The sequence below is a fragment of the Enhydra lutris genome, unplaced genomic scaffold (genome assembly GCF_002288905.1).
Source record: "Enhydra lutris kenyoni isolate GAN:26980312 unplaced genomic scaffold, ASM228890v2 scaffoldscaffold6, whole genome shotgun sequence".
In the NCBI taxonomy this organism is placed as follows: Eukaryota; Metazoa; Chordata; class Mammalia; order Carnivora; family Mustelidae; genus Enhydra; species Enhydra lutris.
This window is the reverse complement of record NW_019154090.1, coordinates 13483129-13507177: the sequence shown is the minus strand read 5'-3', so window position 1 is coordinate 13507177 and position 24049 is coordinate 13483129. Positions and strand designations below refer to the sequence as shown.

At 44.9% G+C, this 24049-nt stretch overlaps 1 protein-coding gene across 2 annotated transcripts in view; it reads left to right on the top strand.

Moving 5' to 3' along the window:
* The window catches only part of LOC111141593 (EYA transcriptional coactivator and phosphatase 2), a 188151-nt gene that overhangs the window by 69026 nt on the left and 95076 nt on the right, over positions 1 to 24049 (top strand). For both annotated transcript variants that reach the window (XM_022494259.1, XM_022494258.1), the window contains exons 5-6: positions 13281 to 13348; positions 15454 to 15631. In XM_022494259.1, the coding sequence (XP_022349967.1) occupies positions 13281 to 13348; positions 15454 to 15631 (246 nt within the window). The remainder of the gene's footprint in view (positions 1 to 13280; positions 13349 to 15453; positions 15632 to 24049) is intronic.

The following is a 24049-nucleotide window of genomic DNA, read 5'->3' as shown; positions in this document are numbered from 1 at the left end:
TTGGATCAGATCATGTCACTCCTCTGCTGAAAACACTCCATGTGAGGCTTCCCGCTGTAGTCAGAAATAATGCCAGTGCCTCACAGTGACCTCCCCGCAACCAAGCCCTATTTGATTCAGCCCCCGAAGACCTCTCTGACCTCGTGACACATACCGCACCCCCATCTCTCCATTTCACGCACACTGGCCTTGTTTGCACTCCTCATACCTCGGGGCCTTTTTATTTTACTCTTGCCCCCAACCTGAAATGCTCTTTCCCCAGATCTTCTGTGTGGTTAGCTCCTTCTGTCCATTTAGCTTCTGCTCGATTGCCACCTCCTCTAGGAAGCCCTCCAGCTCTATCAATCCTCTGCATAACTGTCGTGCACAAACAGCAACATTTAGTCTGGAGTGTGCTCACGATTGCCACTTGCCTTTTCCCAGCTGGCGCCACGTGTTGGCTCTCTTTGCAGCCCAGCACATGTGAATCTGCACGTGGTCGCCTCTGCTCAGCAGCACTGTTGCCCTTCTTGGCCCCTGTCCCCATCTCTGCCCCGACATCACTCCTGCTCGTGAGGCAGAGATGCAGTGACAGGCAGCCTATCTGAAACGGCATTCTCAGGAATGCGGATTGTTTTATTGCCAGTTAAATATGCTTTACGCTACCTGTGAATGAGGCCATTGTGACATTTAGCAACTGATTTGATTAAACGCAGATGTGGGCTGGACTCCATGTGCGGCCAAGATGCAGGAAGACAGGCTCCGGGTGCATATTTGGATTTTTTTTTTTTTTTTAAGATGGCAAAATAGACTAGATGACTCAGTGCCAGCAAATGGTCATGGATGCCTCCCTCCCCGGTGTGTGGACCGTGCATCCCTGTTGGTCTTAGAGCTCAAAGCACAACCTCGATTTCCCCAAATCCTTTGTTTTCATCTGGAATCTTCTGTTTGGCCCTACCCAAATTGTTATTCTGTTTTTTCAAACTTCCTCCAGTGTCTTTAACCCCACAATTTTTTTTAAATGGTAGATCAATGGAATACTAGCTAACGTTGACATCTTGATGGTGATTATTAACACACGAAGAATAATAATCCCAGCTACCATTTATGGAACATTTACTCTGTGTGGGCTCTCCCTTTTATATGCCGTATCTTACAGAATCCTCATAATAAACCAAATAAATAAACCATTTAGTTCCATTTTACATATGGGGAAACTGAGGCTTAGCACTTTCAACCACTGTCCGTAGTCACCAGGGCAAATAATCAATTATGCGTGGATTCTCTGTCGTCTCCCACCCCTTCTAGGCCCTAAGATCCGAGAAGACAGGACCTAGCTCTTTCCCAAAACAGAAATCATAGCACACACTAGGCAGTCAGCAAATATTTATTGAACAAAAGAGTGACTGCCTGGATGAACACAGGAGGTCAAGGGCAAGGCCAGAGCTAGTCAGGTCAAGGCAGGGCTTGGCCTTCACCACGAGGTATTCTGGGCAAAGAAAAGAAACAGAGCCCTGAACCTGGGGAGATCTGGGATTTGTCCCTTTGTGGGCAAATGGGCTACAGATAGGGTGCCTGACTGGGTGGGGTTCACTTCTGTCTGCCTACTTGTGGCTTTTCCATTTTACACATTATGTGGCGATAACTTTTTATATCACCCCTGGCTAGACACCCAGGTCTTTTCACTGGCTGCCCTGGTGTGTTTTCAGCAGTTTTGAACACGGGCATCAGTGAGACTTCATTAAGATGAACAAGTACTTGTTTTTGAGTATGATGTGGACCCGGGACAGTAGGTCCCTTGGCTGTGGGCAAAGAAATCATAAGGTGGATTCCAAAGCAAGTAGCATCGATGAGGGGCCGCTTTTCACTGGGATCACCCACAAGGCTTTCTTTGCGCTGCCAGGAGTGACACGTCAAGCCTGTGGTGACAGGGACATCGGGTTGGCTGGAGAACCGAGGCAGGCAGTGACCTGTGCTGTTTCCCAGAGCTGCTGGGAAGGCAGGGCCGCATGCTGGCTGGGCGCCACAGCTTCAGGGTCAGGCCGACCCGGGCTTGAACCCTGCTCTGCCACTTCCCACTAGGACAGACGTCCTAGGCTTGTGGTCTAGATGAAGCAAGACACTGCTTGTACGATGACTAGCCCTGGGGAAGGAAGGGCTCCGTAAATGGAGGCCATTCTTATTATTTTATTATTATTCATCTAAGTGCTAATGCCAGTAACTAAGGTCTCCAAGGGCTTGGGTTCACTTAAAGCTGAGCTTGGCCCAAGAGAAGGAGGAGAGGTTTTTATGGTGACTGTCACCATCTCCTTGGAAAGCAGAGGGAATCTAGAAGGCAAGAAGCCCAAGAAGGATATGCACAGCCACTGGTAATCAGAGAAATGTGAATTAAAGACAACAAGGCAGATATCCTGTTAGTCCTATTAGAATAGCAACACTTAGCTATTGCTGGGGATACAGGGGTGGGGGGCACTGCCAGGGCAGTGGGGGGAGGGAGGCGTGCACCAGCAACCAGGAGCTCTCGCCCGGCCCTTAGGGAGACCAGGTCTTAGGACAATGGGACCCAGCCGTCCCACTTCTGGGAACACATCCCAAGGAGACTCAGACACAAGTCCACAGGGGATGGCCCAAGGGTGTTCGTGATGTCCTGGGTGGACATGGAGGTGCCCCGGGCAGATACCAAGAATGCACACAAAGGGCGGGCAGGGCAGTTGCCAGGACAACAGGGGAACGGTGCCTCCGGCAGTGGGTACAGAGCCCAAGGACTTAGTGCCGGGCAAAAAAATGGGGAAACCATATGGAATATAATGAAACGAAACAAACAGGACGAACTCACAGCAACGTAGACAGGTCTTAAGAACTTCCTGATGAGTGAAAAAAACGAGAAATCATAGGAAATGTAACACAGAATTCACAGAAGTTATGTAGCTGCCCACAAAGCACTGGGCACACTTTTGCAGGAAAACAGAAATGGTGGGACATGCCTCAGCTCTGCTAGAATTACTGCCTATGAAGTGATAAGGAATGAAAGGAAACACATTTTTTTAAAAAGAGAGGTCTTGGGTGTACTGGTGAGGAAAACGTGTCATGAACTTGAATTCACTTGACATTTTGTCCTCCTGCATTTTGCGGGATGGAGAAAGAGGGTGGGCTGGTGTCCACGACTGTCCACACGGGCTCCCTGATGCTGGTGGAGGCCCAGTTTCAGGGACATAGAGGATCCCTCTGTATCTTGTCTAGCAGGTATAAATCTTGATCTGTAAGTTCAGGGAGGTAAAAAGTGGATCTGACTTTATTTTCAGCCTTTCAACATGATTTCCAGTTGGAGCTACCGTTCCCCTGGGCCGGTGGCAAGTTTCACTGTAGTCTTTCAAGGCTTTCCCCAAATTCTCTGGAATTTCGCCACAGGTCTGGCATCTTACCCCAAGCCAGTGTGTTACAGTGTCCCGGACTCCCCATCCTCCCTCACTGAGACCCAGGCTGCTGCCGACCTGTCCACTCTCTCAGTCCATGAGGCTCCTTCTGTCTGGGGCTCTCCGTCGCTGTGTCTTTGCCACACTGTGGGCACAGCAATGTTTCGTTGTTCTCTCCTCCTAGAGCAGAGGTCACAAACTGGAAACCCACAGGCCACATCCCCTGCAAATATGTTTTTGTTTGTTTTGGGTTTGTTGGTTTGTTTGTTTTTTTTTTTTTTTTTTTTGGCCCCAACTAATTTATATTTGTTGCCTATATATAAACATTGGGAAATTTCATATATAAGCCCAGATTTTTCGCTCCTTTGGAAAAATCAGAAGCCTGGCTACATTAAATCACACTTCTGGGGACAGAGGTCAGTTGGAGCTGAGCAGCACTGTATCAGTTAGGAATGCTTTGAACTGCTAGTAACAAAAAGCCCAACTAATCTTGGCTTAACCCATAATAACATTTATTGTGCATTTAGCAAGAAGTCTGACCATAAGATCGGTTTGGTAGCTCATTTTTACCTTCAGGAGGAGAAGCCTGGGAGGAGAAGCCCCAGGTTCTTTTTATCCTTCCAATCCTTCATCCTCAACATGTGGGCCTTTTGCTTTTATATTTGTAGCCTCATGTCCCAAGATGGCTGCTGTAACTCCAGGCATTCCATCTTTACATAATCCAGGGGAGGGGCTGGCAGGGGAACAAAAGAAAAGTCTTTCCCAGAAACCCCTTGTCTGGAACTAGATTACACAGCCATCCCAGAACTGCAAGGGAAACTGGGAAAGCAAGGGAGGTAACTGCCGAGGAGAAAGGAACTGAGAATTCCTGTGGGGAACCAAGCAGCGTCTGCCACAAGCTGCTGCCCCCTTAAATAAAACTGTGCATCCCAGGGGCGCCTGGCTGGCTCTGGCGGTGCAGCATATGACTCTTGATCTTGGGGTTGTAAAGTTTGAGCCCCACGACAGGTGTGGAGATTAGTCAAAAATAAAATCTTTAAAAACAAAAAAACTGCACATTCCAGTTTGCCACAATCCCCACCACCCCTTATTGTTTCCCAACACTGATGCTGTGTGTCAGTTGCCATTTACCGTTGTGGCTGCACCAGCTCCTTCCCTCACCTCCCTCTGCTGTTGGGCCTGGAATGTTCTGAGGGCTGCCTATCTCAGACTCAGTGCACACAGCCCTTTCCCGTGAAGGGGAGGCTTGCTACTTTCTCCATACCTCTGTGTGGGTACAGAGAATCCCTCTGCCTCGGGACTCCTTGCTCATTCTCGTTTTCTTCCCCTGCCCACCACCTTGCCTTCCCTCTTGCCCTACCCCATTTCTCTAGCCAATGGGCTCTCCCATCCCCCCAAGAGAATCCTTCCTTTGGATTTCTTAAGCCATTTTGCCTACATCAATCTAATTCTCAGTTGGCCCACCAAATGGGGCCGGTGTACAAACTCACTGGCCCATGATAACATAAGTACAGTACTGAAAGTAAGAGAGAGAAACTTTCCCAGCAGTTAAAGACTAAATTCTGCCGCGGCCACCAGGCACGTAATCCCTGGCACATCTCAGCACAGGAGGCAGAGCCGTTTGGGGGTGTGGTATCACGCAGTGAATTATGTGTGGCACAAGTTGTGTGCTAGTTAGGCAACCATGTCTTTGTCCTTTCCTGACAGTTTGAGAAGCATTAGCATGCACCTCAAATCCTCCCAGATTCCAAGGCTTAAACTTCAGAACACAAGAGCTGGGATAACTCATTTCTGCTCATTCTTCTGCTCCCCTGTGCATCCCGGCTCAGGACCCAGGACCCTGATGGGACCAGGAGGAGAAGCCTCAGTTACTCTGACATGCTTGCCCTCCTCCCCTCATCCCACAGTGGCTTGTGATTGTGACTTGTGATTGTGTGGCAAGGAGTAGCAGGTGGAGGAAGGAACAGTGAAACCAGATCGTGCCCCTCGGAGCACTGTGGGAGCACTTTCTCCGCAGGGAAGTTGGAGAAAAGTGTCCAGAAAGTGCGCACCTCTCAGCACGTTCCCTAGGATTTCTCCATTAAACATCCCCATATGGATATGGTTCCCGGTTGCCTCGTCTGCCTTGTAAAACCCTAGTAGCACATCAGGCGCTGGCTTCACGGGGAATTCTCCTGAATCGGGGCAGGTGCCACCACTTTTGCGTAGTTACCTCCGTGGTGGGGCTGACGGGGTGCGGGGGTCACTCAGCAGGGAGGGCTCAGCATTGTGGGCCAGTACCAGTGTAGTCAACACGTTCGCTTCCCAGTTTACATGGAGCGCGTCCCCCGGCGGACTGGCCCTCCTGACAGTAGTAATAAAGGCGGTGGGTCTTTGCGCACTGACAGCGGTTGAAAGATCCCAAATGCCACCTGTACTGTACGGGGGCCCCTGCACATGAGAGCTGTTCCATGATCTCGGAAAGTGGCCCACTGTTGCCGGGGAGAGGCGGACCCAACTTGCCCCCCCCCCCCGACCCCAATCCCGAAGAGCCTTCTGCAGGGAATCTCACAGCCTGGTCAGATGAAGCCGTGACCCTTCCAACAAAGGGGAAGGAGAAAATAGGAAGGGAACGTGAGGTTGGTGCCGAAGAGGTGGGGACAGGCGTGGTTCCCTGGTGGGTGAGCACAAGGAATCCCAGAGATGCCGATATCATCTCTTATCTCAAAGCCCGAAGAGCACCCAGGAGAATGGCAGAGGGAAGGGTCCTGAACTCTTGGGGCGGCTCCATACCCCTCCTTTGCTGTTGCCTGGGAGGCCAGCTGTGGGACGCTGCTGGGGGGCAGTGGAAGCAGCAGCTTTGTTTTACTTTCAGAGGAGGTCAAAGTCACATAACAGTAACCAGTTCAGAGTGCACAGCTGGTGGCGTCTAATGCCTTCATTGTGCAAACACCACCTCTGTCCAGCTCCAAGATATTCTTATCACCCCAAAAGGAAAGCCCACCACCCACGAAACTCTCACTCCCACTTCAGCTCTGCCCCCAGCTCCCAGCAGCCACAAGTCTACTTTGATCTCCGTGGATCACTGTCCGGGCCTCTCATATAAATGCAAATCAGACCATATGTGGTCTTTGACATCTAACTTTTTCCACTCAACAATGTTTCCGACTTCATCCATGCTGTAGTGGGCGTCAGGACTCCATTCCTTTTTACAGCTGAATAATGTTCCATTGTCTGCCTGTGACACAGTCCATTTATCCATCCACCAGCCAATGGACACTGGGCGTGGTCTGCCTTTTGGCTATTGTGAATAGTGCTGCAGGAACATTTGTGTACAGCTTTTTGTCTGAACATCTGTTTTCAACTCTTTGGGGTATGCACCCGGGAGGGGGATTGCTGGGTCACTTGGTAATTATATGTGCACCTTTGGGAGGCATCAGCAAGCCTCCTTCCACAGCAGCTACACACCTTACACTCCTACCCGCAGTGTGCAAGCTTTCCAGTTTCTCCACATCCTCGCCAGCACTTGCTTTTTCCACTTTGTAAGAGTTTTGGGGATTTTTATGGCTGACCTGGTAGACGTGTAAGAGTAGATGTCCAGAAGCTCAGACGCTGTTGGACAAGCCAGGGAACGTTCCAACACTGAGTTTTTGTAAACTACGTAACACTATCTACCTTGGAGGATGGACAGCTGCATTGAACAAGTCCTGTGCATAACAACATGCAATACAGGGGGTGTCTTTCCTTGGCCCCGAGCCTACCTCCAGGGTCTGGATCACCCAGGACTTCACATGTTCACTATGGTGAAGGGCAGGGGTTTTTCCTTCATTTAGTGTAAAATACAATAAAAATGAATCTCTAGAACTTGCATTCTGATTGGGGGCAATATCACCCCCAAAGGGAGCAGAAAATGGTTCTCAGAGTGGGGGCAAAAACACTTTTGCATGAAGCACAAATATACTTAGATACCAAAACAGATACGCGATTATCTATAATCGGGTAGAATTTCACGGGGGAAAGAGTAAGTAGAAGAAAAATACCAAAAAGTATGGGACAATCATAAAAAAATATAGAGAGAAACAATGAAATTTTTAAAAAGACACAGATTCGGCAGACAAGGGACATCCTACATGCCCTCTCCCGGTTTCTTTGCTCATCCAGAACACCTAGCGAGTAGGTCCCAGCCCATAGTCCACAGCTCAGTAAGGCTTTGTAATGCATCACTGCATTTGGATCTGGAATCATCTTAAGTCTTCGTGCACTTATCCACTTGATTGTGTCCTGTCTCCTCCGTGAATGTAAGCTTCAGCCCCTTACGCCACATCCACAACCGTGCCTGACACCGTGATCCATTTCAGTAGGAACTGTATTGTTGAATAAATGGATGGATATCCACTTGAAAATCATATCGCTGAGATGGTGGTTCTGGTCTGCAAATGCGTCAGGGGTCCAAGCTCCTTACATCTTTATGCTCAGCCGTGTGATCCCAGATGACCCTATTTTGCAGGCCCTACCCCTGCCCTGTAAGGGCATACTCAGGAAATTGTACACATTAACTTATTACCCTCCCCTTGACTAGAACTCATCACATGGCCACACCCACCACACTGGGAAAAGTAGTATATATCAGGCATGTGCCCAGCTTAAAAGCAGAGACACTATTGACACGAGACAGAAGGGGTGAATGGATATTGGGGGTGGCCCTAGCAGGACTGCACCATCACTTTAGGAAAGGATGTTTTCCATATCTCACCCTTGCCTTCCCCAATTCTCCCGTGGGCACTCCACCAGCCAGATGGAGGCAAGAAGTCGGTGTTTAACATTCCAGCTTAAGATTGTCCATTTGGAAAACCCACATATTGTGGCACAAGATTTCTGGGGCCACATGCCCCCGCCCTCCTGGGTCTTCAGCCAGGGGATGGCTGTCTCCCCCTGCAGGGGCTCTGGGAATGCCCTCCGCACACCACAGTTTGTTTGTGGTTGCAAACAAACAAGAGGCTGTTTGGGGGAAAGAATACAAAGGGGCCAGACTGTGGCCTGTTTGTTTTCAAACCTGCTCAATGTTGTCATTCAGAAGATGGACACAAAAGAAAAGAGAAATCAGAACAGGAAACGCTGCGGCCAAGGCTCTTCCTAGAGCAGTGTGTTTCTAAGCTTTAGCAGGTGGGGTCACCATGGTAACCGTGACCCCAAAAATAATTTAGAATGGAATAGGCTGGCCTAGACCTTCTGTGGATGAGTCTGAACAGGCCACTGAGGACAGAAAGGGATCCCAGCGTCCCACATTATTGTGGACAAATTCTGTGGGTTCTGGTCCTTGGACCAGGTGTCATGGACACACTGAGGTGTGGCCATGTTCCTGGTCCTTCCTCTCTTCACCTGGCTGACTCTAACTCATCCTTCAGAGATTAGTGTAGGTGTCAATTCTCCCGGGAAAGCTTCCCTGGCCCCTCCACTCCCTGGCAGGCATTACGGAACACGTCCCAGGGTCCAGCACAGAATCCTTCTCACCCCTGGGTATGGGAAGAGTTTATTTTGCAGATTTCACTTTGGAGCCATTTCAATATTTTAGGTAATTACAAAACACATTTGAAAACTCCTAAAATTTGATAGCAAACTTTTATAGACCTAACTGCATATTGAGTTGTTTGGCATAGCCATACAGAAAGGAGACTTAATTTACCCTTATTTTTACTTTTTTCTTTTTTCTTTCTCCCTCCTGATGTTCCAAGAGTCCTTTTTAAAATTTTCTGCCTGGGGGCGCCTGGGTGGCTCAGTGCGTTAAAGCCTCTGCCTTGGCTCAGGTCGTGATCTCAGGGTCCCGAGATTGAGTCCCCAGGGTCCTGGGATCGAGCCCCACATAGGACTCTCTGCTCAGCAGGGAGCCTGCTTCCCCCTCTCTTTCTGCCTGCCTCTCTGCCTACTTGTGATCTTTGTCTGTCAAATAAGTAAATAAATTCTTTAAAAAAAATTTTCCTGCCTGTTCCAAGAACTTCCTGTACTCACCTTCTCAGAGTATGTCTGCTGTGACAGGTTTTCTTAGTTTTCCTTCATTTAAGAATGTCTTGATTTTCCCTTTTCCCCTGAAGGATATTTTCTCTGGATGTAGGATTCTGGGTTGAGAAATGTATCACTTCCTTCTGGCCAACAAAAATCAACAAGCTCATTCTAAAGTTGATATGTAAATGCTAAGTTTACACATAGAAGCCAAAACAATCTTGAAAAAGAAGAACAAGGGGCGCCTGGGTGGCTCAGTGGGTTAAGCCTCTGCCTTCAGCTCAGGTTGTGATCCTGGGGTCCTGGGATCAAGCACCGCATCGGGCTCTCTGCTCAGCGGGGAGCCTGCCTCCCCCTCTCTCTCTGCCTGCCTCTCTGCCTGCTTGTGATCTCTGTCTGTTAAATAAATAAATAAAATCTTTGAAAAAAAAAAAGAAAAAAAAAGAAGAACAAATGGAGAACTTATGCTATCTGATTTCAGAACTTACTATAAAGCTGCAGTAACCAGGTCGGGATGGAATTGGTATAGGCTAGATACATGGGTGGAACAGAGTCCAGAAATAAACCCTCACATTAACTGTCAATTAATTTTTGGCAAAGGTGTCAAGTAATTCAGTGAGGAAAAGGATAAACTTTTTTACAATGGTGCTGGAACAACCAGATATCCATATGCAAAAGATTCATTTAGACCCCCACCTCACACCACACACACAGAATTAACTTACATTAGATCATAGAGCTAGAACTGTAAAATTTCTAGAAGAAAACATAGGAAAGAATCTCACCTTGGATTAATCAGTAAAAGCAGAATCCATAAGGAGGATATTGATTAAAAAAAAAAAAGAGCTTCTGCTCTTCAAAAGACACCATAAAGAAAATGAAAGAACAAGCTACAGACTTGGAGATAATATTTACACACTGTGTATCTGATAAAGGACTTGTGTCCAGCGTATATAAGAAATTCTTACAACAAAATTTTAAGAGGACATACCTTTTTTTTTTTTTTTATGAGCAAAAGATTTGAATAGATCTTCATCTAAAAAGATACATGAATGGCTAATAAGCACATGAAAAGATGCCCGACATGGTTAATCGTTGGACAAACACTACCTAAAACCACACAGAAATACCACTGCATACCTACTGGAATGGCTATGATCAAAAAGACCAAAAATACCAAGTGCTGAAAAAAACAGAAGTCTCATACACTGTTAGTAGGTTCATGAAATGGTACAGCCACTCAGAAGACACTTTGACTGTGTCTTTAAAAAGGAAAATATACTCTTGCCACATGATTTCACGCTCCTACTCCCTGGGATGTGCCCAAGGGGGATGAAAACATATATGCACACAAGGACTCATATGAAATGGTTAGAGCCTCTTTATCTGGAATAGCCCCAACTTGGATGCGGTGCATCCCCACACTCAGTACAATTCAGCAATGAGAAACAATGAACTTCTGGTCCATGGATGGGCTTCTGCAGCCTTATGCGGAAGGAGGAGGCCAGAAACAAGTACATCTCTTCTGATCCCACTTCTGTGAAATTTCTAGAAAAGGCAAAAGTCCAGAATCAGCAGTGGCTTAGCTGCCTGATGCTGGGGGCGGGGGTGGGGGATGACTGCAGAGAGGCACAAGGGAACTTTGGGGGAGATGGAAATGTTCTGAAACAGCACTGTGGTAACGGGCGCACAATTATATGGATTTACTCTAAAAATCATCCAACTGACCCCAGTGGAGGAATTGTATAGTATATAAGTTATAACCCCCAAAAGAACAGTTTATAAAGCAGCAGCAACAGCAGCACAGAGAGCTGTTGAAAACTCAAGTCAGACTGCCCGGTTCCCGCCCCAGCAGCTGTCACCTCTGTGCTCCCTTCGGTACGTCGCTTAACTTTTCTGGGCCTCAGTTAGTCCAGGAAGAGCTCAGAACGGCACCTGAAACACACAAGTTCACCACGGCTTTTCCTGCAACTGCCCTCTTCCCTCCCTGGGCTCCTGCCTCATTGGCCTTGCCTTTCTCACCTGCCAAGCGAATCCTTGCTTAGGATCTGTGCCCTCAGCGTGCGTGAACACTCCTTTCCCAGGCTGTGTCCATCGCTGGCATGTGTCCACTCCAGTGTCACCTCAGAGAGGCCTTGCCTGACCACCCAGTCTTCAGTGACACCCCACGCACCACTCACTCATTCATTCAGTAAATCGCATTTTCTTGTACTAATAGTAGAAGCGTCATTTTTATTCCCATTTTACAGATGGGGCAACTGAGGCTCAGAGGGCAAAAGTCCTTTTGTGCCTTTATTCAGTTTACCACCATTCAGTTTACTCATTTACCACCTTGCACCCCTTAGAATGGTTACTATCAAAAAAAGAAAGAAAAGGAAGGGAGGAAGAGTTGACAAGGATGTGGAGAATTTGGATCCCTGTGCACTGTTGGTGGGAATGTAAAATGATGGAATGCTGGAAACAACAGTAAGTGGTTCCTCAAAAAATTGAAAAAGCAAATGATCATATCCAGTAATTCTACTTCTGGGTATCTACCCAAAAAACTTGAAAGAAGGGTCTAAAAGAGCCATTTGTATCCCCATATTCATAACAGCATTATTCATGATAGCCAAAAAATGGAAGCAATCCAAGTGTCCATTGACAGACGAATGGATAAACAAAATGTGGTATATGGTCCTAACTATGGGGCGCCTGGGTGGCTCAGTGGGTTAAGCATCTGCCTTTGGCTCAGGTCATGATCCCAGGGTCCTAGGATCAAGCCCCACGTCGGGCTCCCTGCACCACTTCCCCTGCTTTTCCTCCCTCTCTCTGTCAAATAAATAAATAAAGTCTTTTTTTTTTTTTTTTAATGTAGTGTATAGGGGCGCCTGGGTGGCTCAGTGGGTTAAGCCTCTGCCTTCAGCTCAGGTCATGATGTCGGTCCTGGGATCGAGCCCCGCATCAGGCTCTCTGCTCAGCAGGAACCTGCTTCCTCCTCTCTCTCTGCCTGCCTCTCTGCCTACTTGTGAACTCTCTCTCTGGCAAACGAATAAATAAAATCTTTAAAAAATAAAAAAAAACTTTTTTTAAATGTAGTGTATGGTACAATGGAATGTTATGCTGGCACCTGCTGCAATGTGGACAAAACTCGAAGACGTGATGCTAAATGAAATAAGCCAATCACAAGAGGACAAGTACTATGTGATTCCGCTTATGTGCAGCTCCTAGAATAGTCACATTCATAGAGAAAGTAGAATGGTAGAGGCCGGGGGCAGGGGGAGGGGAGGAATGGGGAGTTATTATTTAATGGGGACACAACACAGTTTTGCAAGATGAAAAGAATTATGGGTATGGAAGGTGGAGACGGTCACACAACAACACAAATGTACCGAATGTCACTCAACTGTGTGGTTAGAAATAGTTAAAACAGTTAGTTTTATGTCATGGATGCTTACCACAATTATTTTAAAGATGTTATTTATTTATTTAAGAGAGAGACAGCATGAGCAGAGCAGAGAGGGACAAGCGGACTCCCAGCTGAGCAGGGAGCCCAGTGTGGGGCTTGATCCCAGGGCTCTAGGATCATGACCTGAGCCAAAGGCGGACACTTAACTGACTGAGCCACCCAGGCGCCCCGGCTTCCCACAATTTTTAAATAAATATTTTTGAAACATAACTCTTGAGAACCAGAATCTTTATTGCATGCACAATCTCATTTATTGCTCACCACAACCCTTTGATGGCAGAGTTACTTATTTTAATTCGTGAATTGACAGAAATGAGCAGCAGAGAGATTTGGTAACCTGCCAAGGTCACAGGTTCCATCCCAGGTTGTCAGCCCTCAAAGAGCCCACCTGTCTGCCGCATCTTTCTCCTCCACATCCCTCTCTGATTGTAAGAAACCTCATCTGTACCCATTCCTTCTTCCTGCAGGCACGGCGGGGATCTACCAAGGAGCAAATGGCCTGACCAATGCAGCCGGATTCGGAAGTGTGCACCAGGTAGACGTCGCTCCCCACCACTTGTATTCCGTTTCCTTAAATAGCCCCCTTAAATAAGGGTACCCTGAGAGTCCACTCCCACCCACAACCCCCACCAGAAATGCAGTCTCTGATGCCCTGGATTTAGTGACCACAGGAGTCAGATTGTGCACAAAAAGAGCATCAGAAAGATACAGGGTAGAGATAGAGAAATTGGAATTACTAGCAGGCTTCCAAGATGACACAAGTGATATTATATATAACATCTTGCCTGACCCCGAAATGCCCGTGACTGTTGAATCTAGCATGTATGAAATGCAAATGCTTGTGCTCTCTTGACCTTCTCAAGCGTGAGGCTCCATCATCTTCACTTCTGCATTCCAGGGCCAAGTGCCCAGCACACAGTAGGGGTTTTATAAATGCTTGTTCAATCACACCAGGTCAACCCTGTAAAGATGAACACTGGCCAATAATTTGTCTTGTTTTCCACTTAGTAAATTAAGAATGAGAGGGGGAACTCTGTCCTATTTGTGCGTCTCCTATTAAATCTAAAATTATTTCAAAACAAAACTATTTCAAAACAGTTATTTCAAACATGCTTTTAGGCTGGCATTAAAACAAAATTACCACAGAGTAGGTGGGCTTTATGGAATATTTAACACTTAAATAGGAGGAATGCACTACATCTTCTTCAATGAGCTAAAGAATCTAAATGATTTAAACCTTGGAAGACTGGGAGATAGTCTCTGTGTTTCTGTATTATTCCGAGTATACTATGTACATGGATAAAGTACTTATGAATACAACAGTGCTTTTTAATGTGTGGTTCTTCACTCTGGGTGTCTGCTCATTTCACCAAGAGGAGCTTGTCAAAAGCAGATTCCCTAAATGCCACCTCCAGAAATTCCAATTTTGTAGAGCTGGGGTGGGGGTCCAGGAAGCTGAACTTCCCATGAGTTTTCACAGGATTTGAGAAGCATTGGTTTATGGTGGTGGGGGGGAAGAATATTGGAGAGGTAGGGCTGGGGGTTGTGGGGGAAAGGGAGAGAAAAAATGAAACAAGATGGGATCAGCAGGGAGACAAACCATAAGAGACTCTTAATCTCATGAAACAAACTGAGGGTTGCTGGGGGGAGGGGGAGTAGGGATAGGGTGAGTTGGGTGATGGAGGTCGGGGAGGGTATGTGATATGGTGAGTGCCGTGAAGTGTGTAAACCTGGTGATTCACAGACCTGCACCCCTGGGGCAAATACATTATATGTTAATAAATAAAAAGAATAAGTAAAAAAAAGAATATTTGAAACAATGACTACTGTGGGAGACTTGGAATATCAGGCTGGGTTAAGCAAAACTTGGTCAAAAGGGGATTGGCATTCTTTGATTTGATCTCTGAGATTTCCTCATAGAAGATTCTGGATCCCTAATGCTGTATAGGTGTTGCTGTATTTGTACCTCCTGTGAACTTAAAATGTCACCCAGTCTCCTGGGTATGTGTGTATGTGGTCCTTATAACTCATTCATTGGTTCATTGATTTAACTAGTATTTATTGAGTTCCCCTCCATGCCTGGCACTGTTCCAGGTACTAGGGATATAACAGCAGTCAAGGCAGACACCGACAGAGCCACACCCACATCCCTCAGGGTGCACCTGCTGGGGATTCCCTAGGACCAGAGCACGGGGCAGGAGGGAAGGGCCAGGGAATGAAGACCGCTGAGAGCAGCTCTCAAACAAAGCCTAGCTGGAGATGGTGGATGGACATCCCAGCTCCCTTGCCGCTGGGAAAGATCGTCCTGAGGGTGTTTTATACCATCCCAGTGTTTCCCAGGGGACTTCCCTCCAGTCCCCACTTAAAAGCCCCCAGACTGGCTGCTTTTACTGTCACACTTCCCCATCCCCCAACTGGGGTCTCTTTTGCCTCCCAAATACTTGCACTTGCCTCCTTGTCTCGGGGTCTGCATCTGGGGCAAGTCCCTGCCCTCATGGAGCTTTTGTTCTAGTGGGAGGGATGGAGACAGACACAGGAGACCCACCCATGAGGCCCCTCACTGCTGTCAGCCTGTGACTGGGCCGACAGAAGGCTCGGACAGGCTTCTTCACTAAAAACCCTGTGTGTTTCCCTTTCTAGGACTATCCTTCCTATCCTGGCTTCCCCCAGAGCCAGTATTCCCAGTATTACAGCTCGTCCTACAGCCCTCCTTACGTCCCGGCCAGCAGCATCTGCCCTTCTCCCCTCTCCACTTCCACCTACGTCCTCCAGGAGGCATCTCACAGCGTCCCCAGCCAGAGTTCTGAGTTGCTTGGCGGTAAGTATAGTCGCTGTCTCGTGGTTATTATTGGCTATGATCTGAGCTCTCATAGGTCCCATAGACCAGACATGGGTCCCAGTTGTAACAAACCGGTCACCCAAGAGCTAAATCCAGACCTCGGATATATTTGGTTGACCTCTCTCTATGTGTGTGTCTTTAACTGTACCCATGTTTAAAATTTTTAACTAAAAATTCTCATTTCTACTTTGCCTTGAGAGTAGATCTGGTCTTCTCTCAAAAGCAAATCTGGACCTGGTCCCTTAGGTCTCCCTTCCTAAGTGACGACATTTGGCTGGCTGAGTAATGTCTTCCCCATTCAGACAGGGCACACATGATTCCACATCTGGCCAATGTACATCAAGTTCATTACCCACCTGGCCCGTGCGGGCACTGGAGTTGGTGAGCCCTAGTCCTCAAGGAAGGGAAACCGGTATTTGTTGCCCATCTGCAATGTGCCAAGCACATATCTTGTGGTCTTCTCATTTCACTAATTTGTGTATTGATTCAACAAATATTCATAAAGCACCTGCCGATTTCCAGGCACTCCTTAATTTAAGAAATAAAATATAGTGCAACATTGACTTGATTCTTATAGACAGGAATTAAATAATCACATAAATAATTACAGATGATGATAAGGAAAGTCATAATCCTCACAAAAACTGGCTTTTAGGTACTTTTTCTTTTCCAGGTAAGAACAATGAAGATCAGAATAATAAGTAATTTGCTAGTAATTGGTGGAACTGGGATTTGAACCACACCTATTGGGCTCCATAACCAGTGCTCCTGGATATTCAGTAGCCACACATAGCTGAGATTATGTTATCTAAAACCCATTTTGGAACAGAAGGGCGGGAGCATCAAACCTTGGTTCTGTCACTGAGAATTCTAGAATCTTTTAAAAAGTCCTCATGTGTATGTTTTCAATAGCACAACAGCTTTATAAATCCCTTCTATTGGGGTGCCTGGGTGGCTCAGTCAGTTAAACATTTGTCTTTGGCTCAGGTCATGATCCCAGGGTCCTGGGATCAAACCCTGCGTCAGGCTCCCTGCTCAGTAGGGAGTCTACTTCTCCTTCTCCCCTGCCACCCCCTGCTTCTGCACACATGCGCCCCTTCTCTCTCTCTCAAATAAATAAATAAAATCTTTTTTAAAAAGAGGAATCCCTTTTATTGGTCAGGACTTTTTGACTTCAAAAGATAGAAGATGCAACTCAAAAGTTCAAGCAAAAAAACGAATTTTTTAAGATTGATTTATTCATCTTAGAGAGAGGGTGCACACATGAGCGTGGGAAGGGTAAAAGGAGAGAGAATCTCAAGCAGACTCCCACTGAGACGGACACAGGGCTCAATTTCACCACCATAAAATCATGACCTGAGCCAAAACCAACAATCAGACGCTCAACCAACTGAGCCACCCAGGTGTCCCCAAAAATGGAATTTTTAAACATATGTAATCAAGAAGTATAGGGATTCCAGGCTGGGTCCAGGGATTCAGATGATAATTTGGGGCCTCAGTCTATTTATTCCTCTGGCTCTTCATTTTCCTGGGTTCATTTCACTCTCAAACAGGTTCTCCCATTATGGTGGCAAAGATAGTCACTGGCTGCTCCAGGATTCAGTCCTGCCTGCTTATCTACCCCTCAGAGAGATTTCCTCCTTCCTAACAGCCCCTGGTGAGGTCCCAGGCATGCTTCTGTTGGCCCAGCTTAGGTCCCATACCTATCCTCACACCAGTCTCTGTGGCTGTGGATAAAATGCTGCGATGAGACAGCAGACCTGGGTCTCATGCCCACAGCAGGAGCTAGAGTTGGGTCATCTTCACCCAACCCCTACCCAGGGGAAGACAAAAGAGACAGTGGGTAGGCCAAAGAAACAAGTATCCACAACCCGTGATTAGGGGTTGGAGCAACATACGGGAGCATCCGTGTCCTGACCCCTGGGTGATGTCCATCCCTGTGCAACTAACTCAGAGCCTGTGGGTTCATTCATCCAGTGTGCAAACTCTCGGAGAGCTGCTATGCACAGATCTTCTATGAGATGGTTTAGGCTTATCATTAAATGACATGATAGCAATAAATTAGAATGCCCACATGTAAAGTAGATATCATTGCGTTTTGTTCTCTTTCCTTTTCAGTGGGTTTTTCAGAACCCACAGATATTCTGGGGCTTGTAGAAGCTAAGCCAACGTGACAGTGTGTGGCCATTCCTTCAACAAATACTGGTTGATGGTTAGGAAAAGAACAGTAGTGGAGACTAACTTCTTCTGTTCCTGAGGTTGCTGGCACATTGCTGGGGACAAGTTAACTATCCTTGGTTTGGTGACAAATGGAGATAACATGGCCAGGCATTTTTAAGTCAGGTTTGTTTAAGCAGGCTCCACGTCCAGAGTGGAGACCAGCGCAGGGCTCGAACTCGTGACCCTGAGATCAAGACTTGAGCTGAGATCAAGAGTCAGATGCTTGACTGACTGAGCCATGCAGATGCCCTTTTAAGCCAATTTTTAAGGAAGTTTAGGGCTTGAGCATTGATTTCCATCATTGTGATTTCATTACAGTATTTAATGAATTTATAGTACCTAGGTAACAACTTCTAAATTGCTTTCTTTGAAGGGTACAAAGTTTAAAAAACTTTTCTTTGTCATGGTACTAAATTATCTTTGACCATCCTGGTTTTCAGAGTGGGGCCACTCCTACTGACTTCAGAGAGGAGATATAAGCGGGAAATCCTTAAGTGGATGCCACCTTCTATGTATAATTTGGAACTGGATCCCCAAGACTTACTTCCCAAGACTTTGGGATATGCGGAAAGGTTATCTTTGTTCTCCATCAAGAGCAAACATGAAGGTCCATTGTATCTCCTTGAAATTTTTCTTTATGATGTCCCCCTGTTCTTCATTTATCCCTTGGCCCAAGGTTCAACCATAAGTGGTTGAGATGGTTTTTATTGTGTGTCTAACAAGCTCACATAAAATCTAATGACATAAATAGTTGTCAGCTGTAACTGAGGTCTCTTGCCTCTTTTCCCCAGTGTCTGTTATAAACGAAGGGCACGTAAGCAAGCACGTGTGCACATGCATACACACGCGCACACACACACATGCATGCACTCTCTGAAAATTTCCCATAAAACTCCACTTTTGAAATTCTCCAGGATCTCCTTGAGTGGTTGGTTCCAAATTCCAGAGCCCCAAGAGGTTTATACATTACCAATAGATCGTGTTCCCTCTCTGCATGGCCTGGATACAGTATCCTGATGCCTTCTCCACCCCAGCTCCTAGCCCAGCCTGCATCGATACGCATTAACAATTATAAGAAGTCCCAACAATTTACAGATGATTGCAGGGTAATTCGCTGAGGTAGAGGGCAAAATCTGAACATATAATGTTACTCAAGAGAAAAAACAAATTAGTAGTGGTTGCTTAAGGGCTCTTTTCAGACTTTTCAGTATGATGCAGATTATCTAAAAAGATAATCGGATAGACTTTGGAGCTCCTGATTCTCATGCCTTTGGATTCCAGGACTTATACCGGTGGGGCCCAACTCCTCCAGACTCCCCCTACCCCCAGTTGTCAGGCCTTCAGCCTCAGAATAAATTATACCATTGGCCTTCTTGGTTTTCCAGCTTGCAAACACCAGATTGTGGGACTTCCTGACTTTTTTTTTTTTATTTTATTTATTTGACAGAGAGAGAGAGATCACAAGTAGGCAGAGAGGCAGGCAGAGAGAGAGAGAGGGAAGCAGGCTCCCTGCTGAGCAGAGAGCCCGATGCGGGGCTCGATCCCAGAACCCTGAGATCATGACCTGAGCCGAAGGCAGAGGCTTTAACCCACTGAGCCACCCAGGCACCCCCTGACTTCTTTTTTTTGTTTTAAGATTTTATTTATTTCTTTGACAGAGAGAGAAAGATCACAAGTAGGCAGAAAGGCAGGCAGAAAGAAAGGGGGAAGCAGGTTCCCTGCTGAGCAGAGAGCCCAATGCGGGACTTGAACCCAGGACCCTGGGACCATGACCTGAGCTGAAGGCAGAGGCTTAACCCACTGAGCCACCCGGGTGCCCCAACTTCCTGACTTCTATAATTGCATGAGCCAATTCCTATAATAAAATATATATATATAAATATATATATATATATATATATATATATATATATATTTTTTTTTTTTTTTTTTTTTTTTTTACATGCATCCTATTGGTTCTGTTTCTTGGGGGGAGAATCCTGATTAATATACCATGGGTCAAAGAAATAAACAAAAGAAAATGTAAAAGTATTTTGAACTTAAAAATTAAAACACAATATGTCAAAATTTGTAGAATGTCACAAAAGCAGTACATAAAGGGGAAATTTATAGTATAAATGCCTATGTTAAAAAGAAGAAAAATTGCAAGCCAAACACTTCATCTTTCCCCTTAAGAACCTAGAAAAAGAAGAGCAAATTACACTCAAAGTAAGAAGAAGAAGGGAAACAAAGATCAGAGCGGAAATCAATGAAAACTGAAAGAAGAAAAAAGAGAGACAAAATCAATGAAACCAAAAGCTGATTCTTTGAGAAGATAAAGGTGATAAAACTTTAGATAGGCTGATACAGAAAAAAGAGAGACGATATAAATTACCAATAAAATGAGAGTGGTAACATCACTATAGACCCTACAGATATTTAAAGACAATAATGCAATTTTGTGAACAACATCATACCAATAAATTTAACAACTTAGATGAAAGGGACAAAGTCCTTATAGGACAAAAACTTCCAAAACTCCCTCAAGAATAAATAGCTGACCTAAACAGATCTATATCTTTAATAAGCCTACATCTATTAAATTAATTGAATTTTTTGTTAGAAATCTTCCCATGAAATCACCAGGCCCTGATGGCCTCACTGATTAAGACTACTAAACATTTAAGTAAAAGCTGTCAATTCTACAAACGTTTTTAAGAAAATTGAAGAGGAAAGAATACTTCCCAACTCATTCTATGAGGCCAGCATGACCCTGATGCCAAAACTAGATAAAAACATTATAAGAAAAGGAAACTAGTGGTATGTGGGTGGCTCAGTCATTTAAGCATCTGTCTTCAGCTCAGGTCATGGGCCTGGAGTCCCAGGATCAATCCCGGCATTAGGGTCCCCACTCAGCCGGGAGTCTGCTTCTCCCTCTTACCCTCCCCTGTCTCATGCACTCTCTCTCTCTCTCAAATAAATAAATTTTTAAAAAAAGAAAAAAAAGATAGGAAACTGTAGACCAATATCCCTGATAAATGTAGATAAAAATTTTCTAAACAAAATGTTAGCAAATCAAATCCAGCAATATATGAAAGAAGAATAATATATTATGTCCAAATGGGATTTGTCTCAATGATGCAAAGTTGGTTTAAAATTTGAAAATCAACATAATTTGCCATAATTAATTAACTGGAAAGAAAAAAAGGTAATCAAAATAGATGCAAAGAAAGCATTTAACAAAATTTATCATCTGTTCCTGATAAAAATTCCAAGTTAGGAATAGAAGGGCACACCTTATTAGAAAAAGACATGCTATGGACTGAATGTGTGTATACCCCTTCAGATTCATATGTTGAAGTCCTAATCCCTGAAGTGATGGTATTTGGAGATGGAATCTCTGAGAAGTAATTAGCTAATGAAGGTGGAGCCCTCATGAATGGGGTTAGTGTCATTTTAAGAAGAGACACAAGAGAGATAATCTCTCTCTCTCTCTCTCCACCCTGTGTGGATATAACAAGAAGGCATCCATCTGAAAACCAGGAAGAAGATTCTGACTAGGAATAAAATTGGCCAGTGCCCTGATCTTAGACTTCCCAGCCTCCAGAAATTTGGGAAATAAATCTTTGCTGTGTAAGCCACCCAGTCTGTGACATTTTTGTCATAGAAGCCCAAGATGACTAAAATAGGATAGCTGCAAAAAAACTACAGCTACTCCCCAAGATCAGAAGCAAGACAAAGATGTCTACTCTTACCAATTCTAGTCACCATTGTACTGGAGATTCTAGCCAGTGCAATAAGGCAAGAAAAATAAATTAAGTTCTCCATATTGGAAAAGAAGCAAAACTTTATAAAGGGAAAAGAAATAAAATGATACAGTCACATATGTAGAAAATTAATAGAATTTATTAAAAAGCTAAAACTAAAAAATGAGTTTAGCAATGTTTCAGAGTACTAGGTGAATATATAAAAATCAACTGTATTTCTATGTAGTAATAACAAGCCATAGGAAATCGGACAGATTTTTTAAAAGAGTTATTTATTTATTTAAGAGAAAGCACGGGGGAGGGGCAGAGGGAGAGAGAAACTTAAGCAAACTCTGTGCTAAGCACGGATCTGGCTGTGAAGATTGATCTCAAGACTTTAAGACCATGACCTGAGCCAAAACCAAGAGTTGAACACTTGATTGACTATACCTCCCAGGCACCTGAAAATAAGATAGTTTTAAAGGCCATTTATAGTACTATCAAAAAATATTGGATACTTTCATTTCAATGCTATTTCACTTTATTTCATTTCATATTCAGTGCTATTGAATAAATCTAACAAAAGATGTACAAGAGTTGTACATTTAAAACTACAAAGCACTACTGAAAGAAGTGAAGACTTTAGTAAAGGTAAAGGGCTCACAACTCAGAGGACTTAATATTATTAAGGTGTCAGTTCCCTGGGACGCCTGGGGCACTCAGTCATTAAGCATCTGCCTTCAGCTCAGGTCATGATCCCAGGGTCCTGGGATTGAGCCCTGCATTGGGCTCCCTGCTCAGCAGGAAGCCTGCTTCTCCCTCTCCCACTCCCCCTGCTTGTGTTCCCTCTCTCACTGTGTCTCTGTCTGTTGAATAAATAATAAAAATCTTTTTTAAAAAAAGATGTCAGTTCTCTACTAATTGATCTATGTATTTAACATAGTCTCTGTCAACATCCCACTCTTTTCTGTAGAGATTGGCAAGCTGATTCTGAACTTCATAGGGAAAAACAAAGGACTTAGAATAGCCTCAGTAGCTCTGATACAGAAAAACACAGTTGGAAGGCTAACACAACCTGATTTTAAGACTTATTACAGAGCCACAGTAATCATGGAAAAATGGGAGACAAGACAATCATGGCATAAAGATAGACAAGTAGATCAAGGTACCAGAATAAAGAATGCAGAAATAAATGCACATGTATTCGGACAATGATCTTTTTTTTAAGATTTTATTTATTTATTTGACAGAGATCACAAGTAGGCAGAGAGGCAGGCAGAGAGAGAGAGAGAGAGAGAGGAAAGCAGGCTCCCTGCTGAGCAGAGATCCCGATGCAGGGCTTGATCCCAAGACCCTGAGATCATGACCCGAGCCGAAGGCAGAGGCTTAACCCACTGAGCCACCCAGGTGCCCCAGACAAGTGATTTTTGATAAAATTTCAAGACAATTCAGTGGAGAAACGACAGTCTTCTCAACAAAAGATTCTGGAACAATTGGATATCTCTATATTCAGAAAAACTGTACTTCAGTCCATATCTCACATGACATAAAAAAGTTAACATAGAATAGACCATAGACCTAAACATAAAACCATAAAACTTCTAAGGAAAACAGGGGAACGTCTTTGTGACTTTGGGCTAGGCAAACAGTTCTCATATAAGACACCAAAACATCGAAAAAGAAAATAAATTATATAAATTGGCTTCACAAAATTTTAAAACAGTTGCTCTTTGAAAGACACTGTTAGGAGAATGAAAAGAGAAGACACAGTTTGGGGAAAAAAAAAATAATTGCAAAGCATGTATCTGAGAAAGTATGTTGTATTAGAGTTCTCCAAAGAAACCAGTAAGATAGAGAGAGAGAGCAGGAGAGAGAGATAAGAGGAGATTTATTGTAAGAAATGGCTCAGATCAGCAAATCCCATGATCCACCTCCAGCAAGCCGGAGAGCCAAGAAAGCCGGTAGTGCAATTTAGTCTGAGTCAGAAGGCCTGAGAACCAGGAGCTCCAATGTCGGAGGCAGGCAAGGATGGACATTTCCACTCAAGAAGAAAGATAATTTGCCTTTTCTCTGCCTTTTTGTTCTATGTGGGCCCTCAGTGGAATGGGTGATGCACCTCTCCCCCACACTGGTAAGGGCAAATCTCTTCTCAGTCTACTGATTCAAATGCTAATCTCTTCTGGAGACACCCGAATAGACACACCCAGAAATAATGCTTTACCCGCCCATCAACTTGACACACAAGATTAACCATCACATGCATGTAATATATAAGGAATTCTCAAAACCCAAGACTAAGAAAACAAACAACTCAGTAATGAAATGGGCAAAATATTTGAGCAGACGCTTTACCAAAGAAGACACAGGGACAGCAAAAAAAAAAAAAAAAAAAAAGTACATAATTAAGATGCTGATCATTAGTTATTAGAGAAGTACAAATTAAATCCACAAT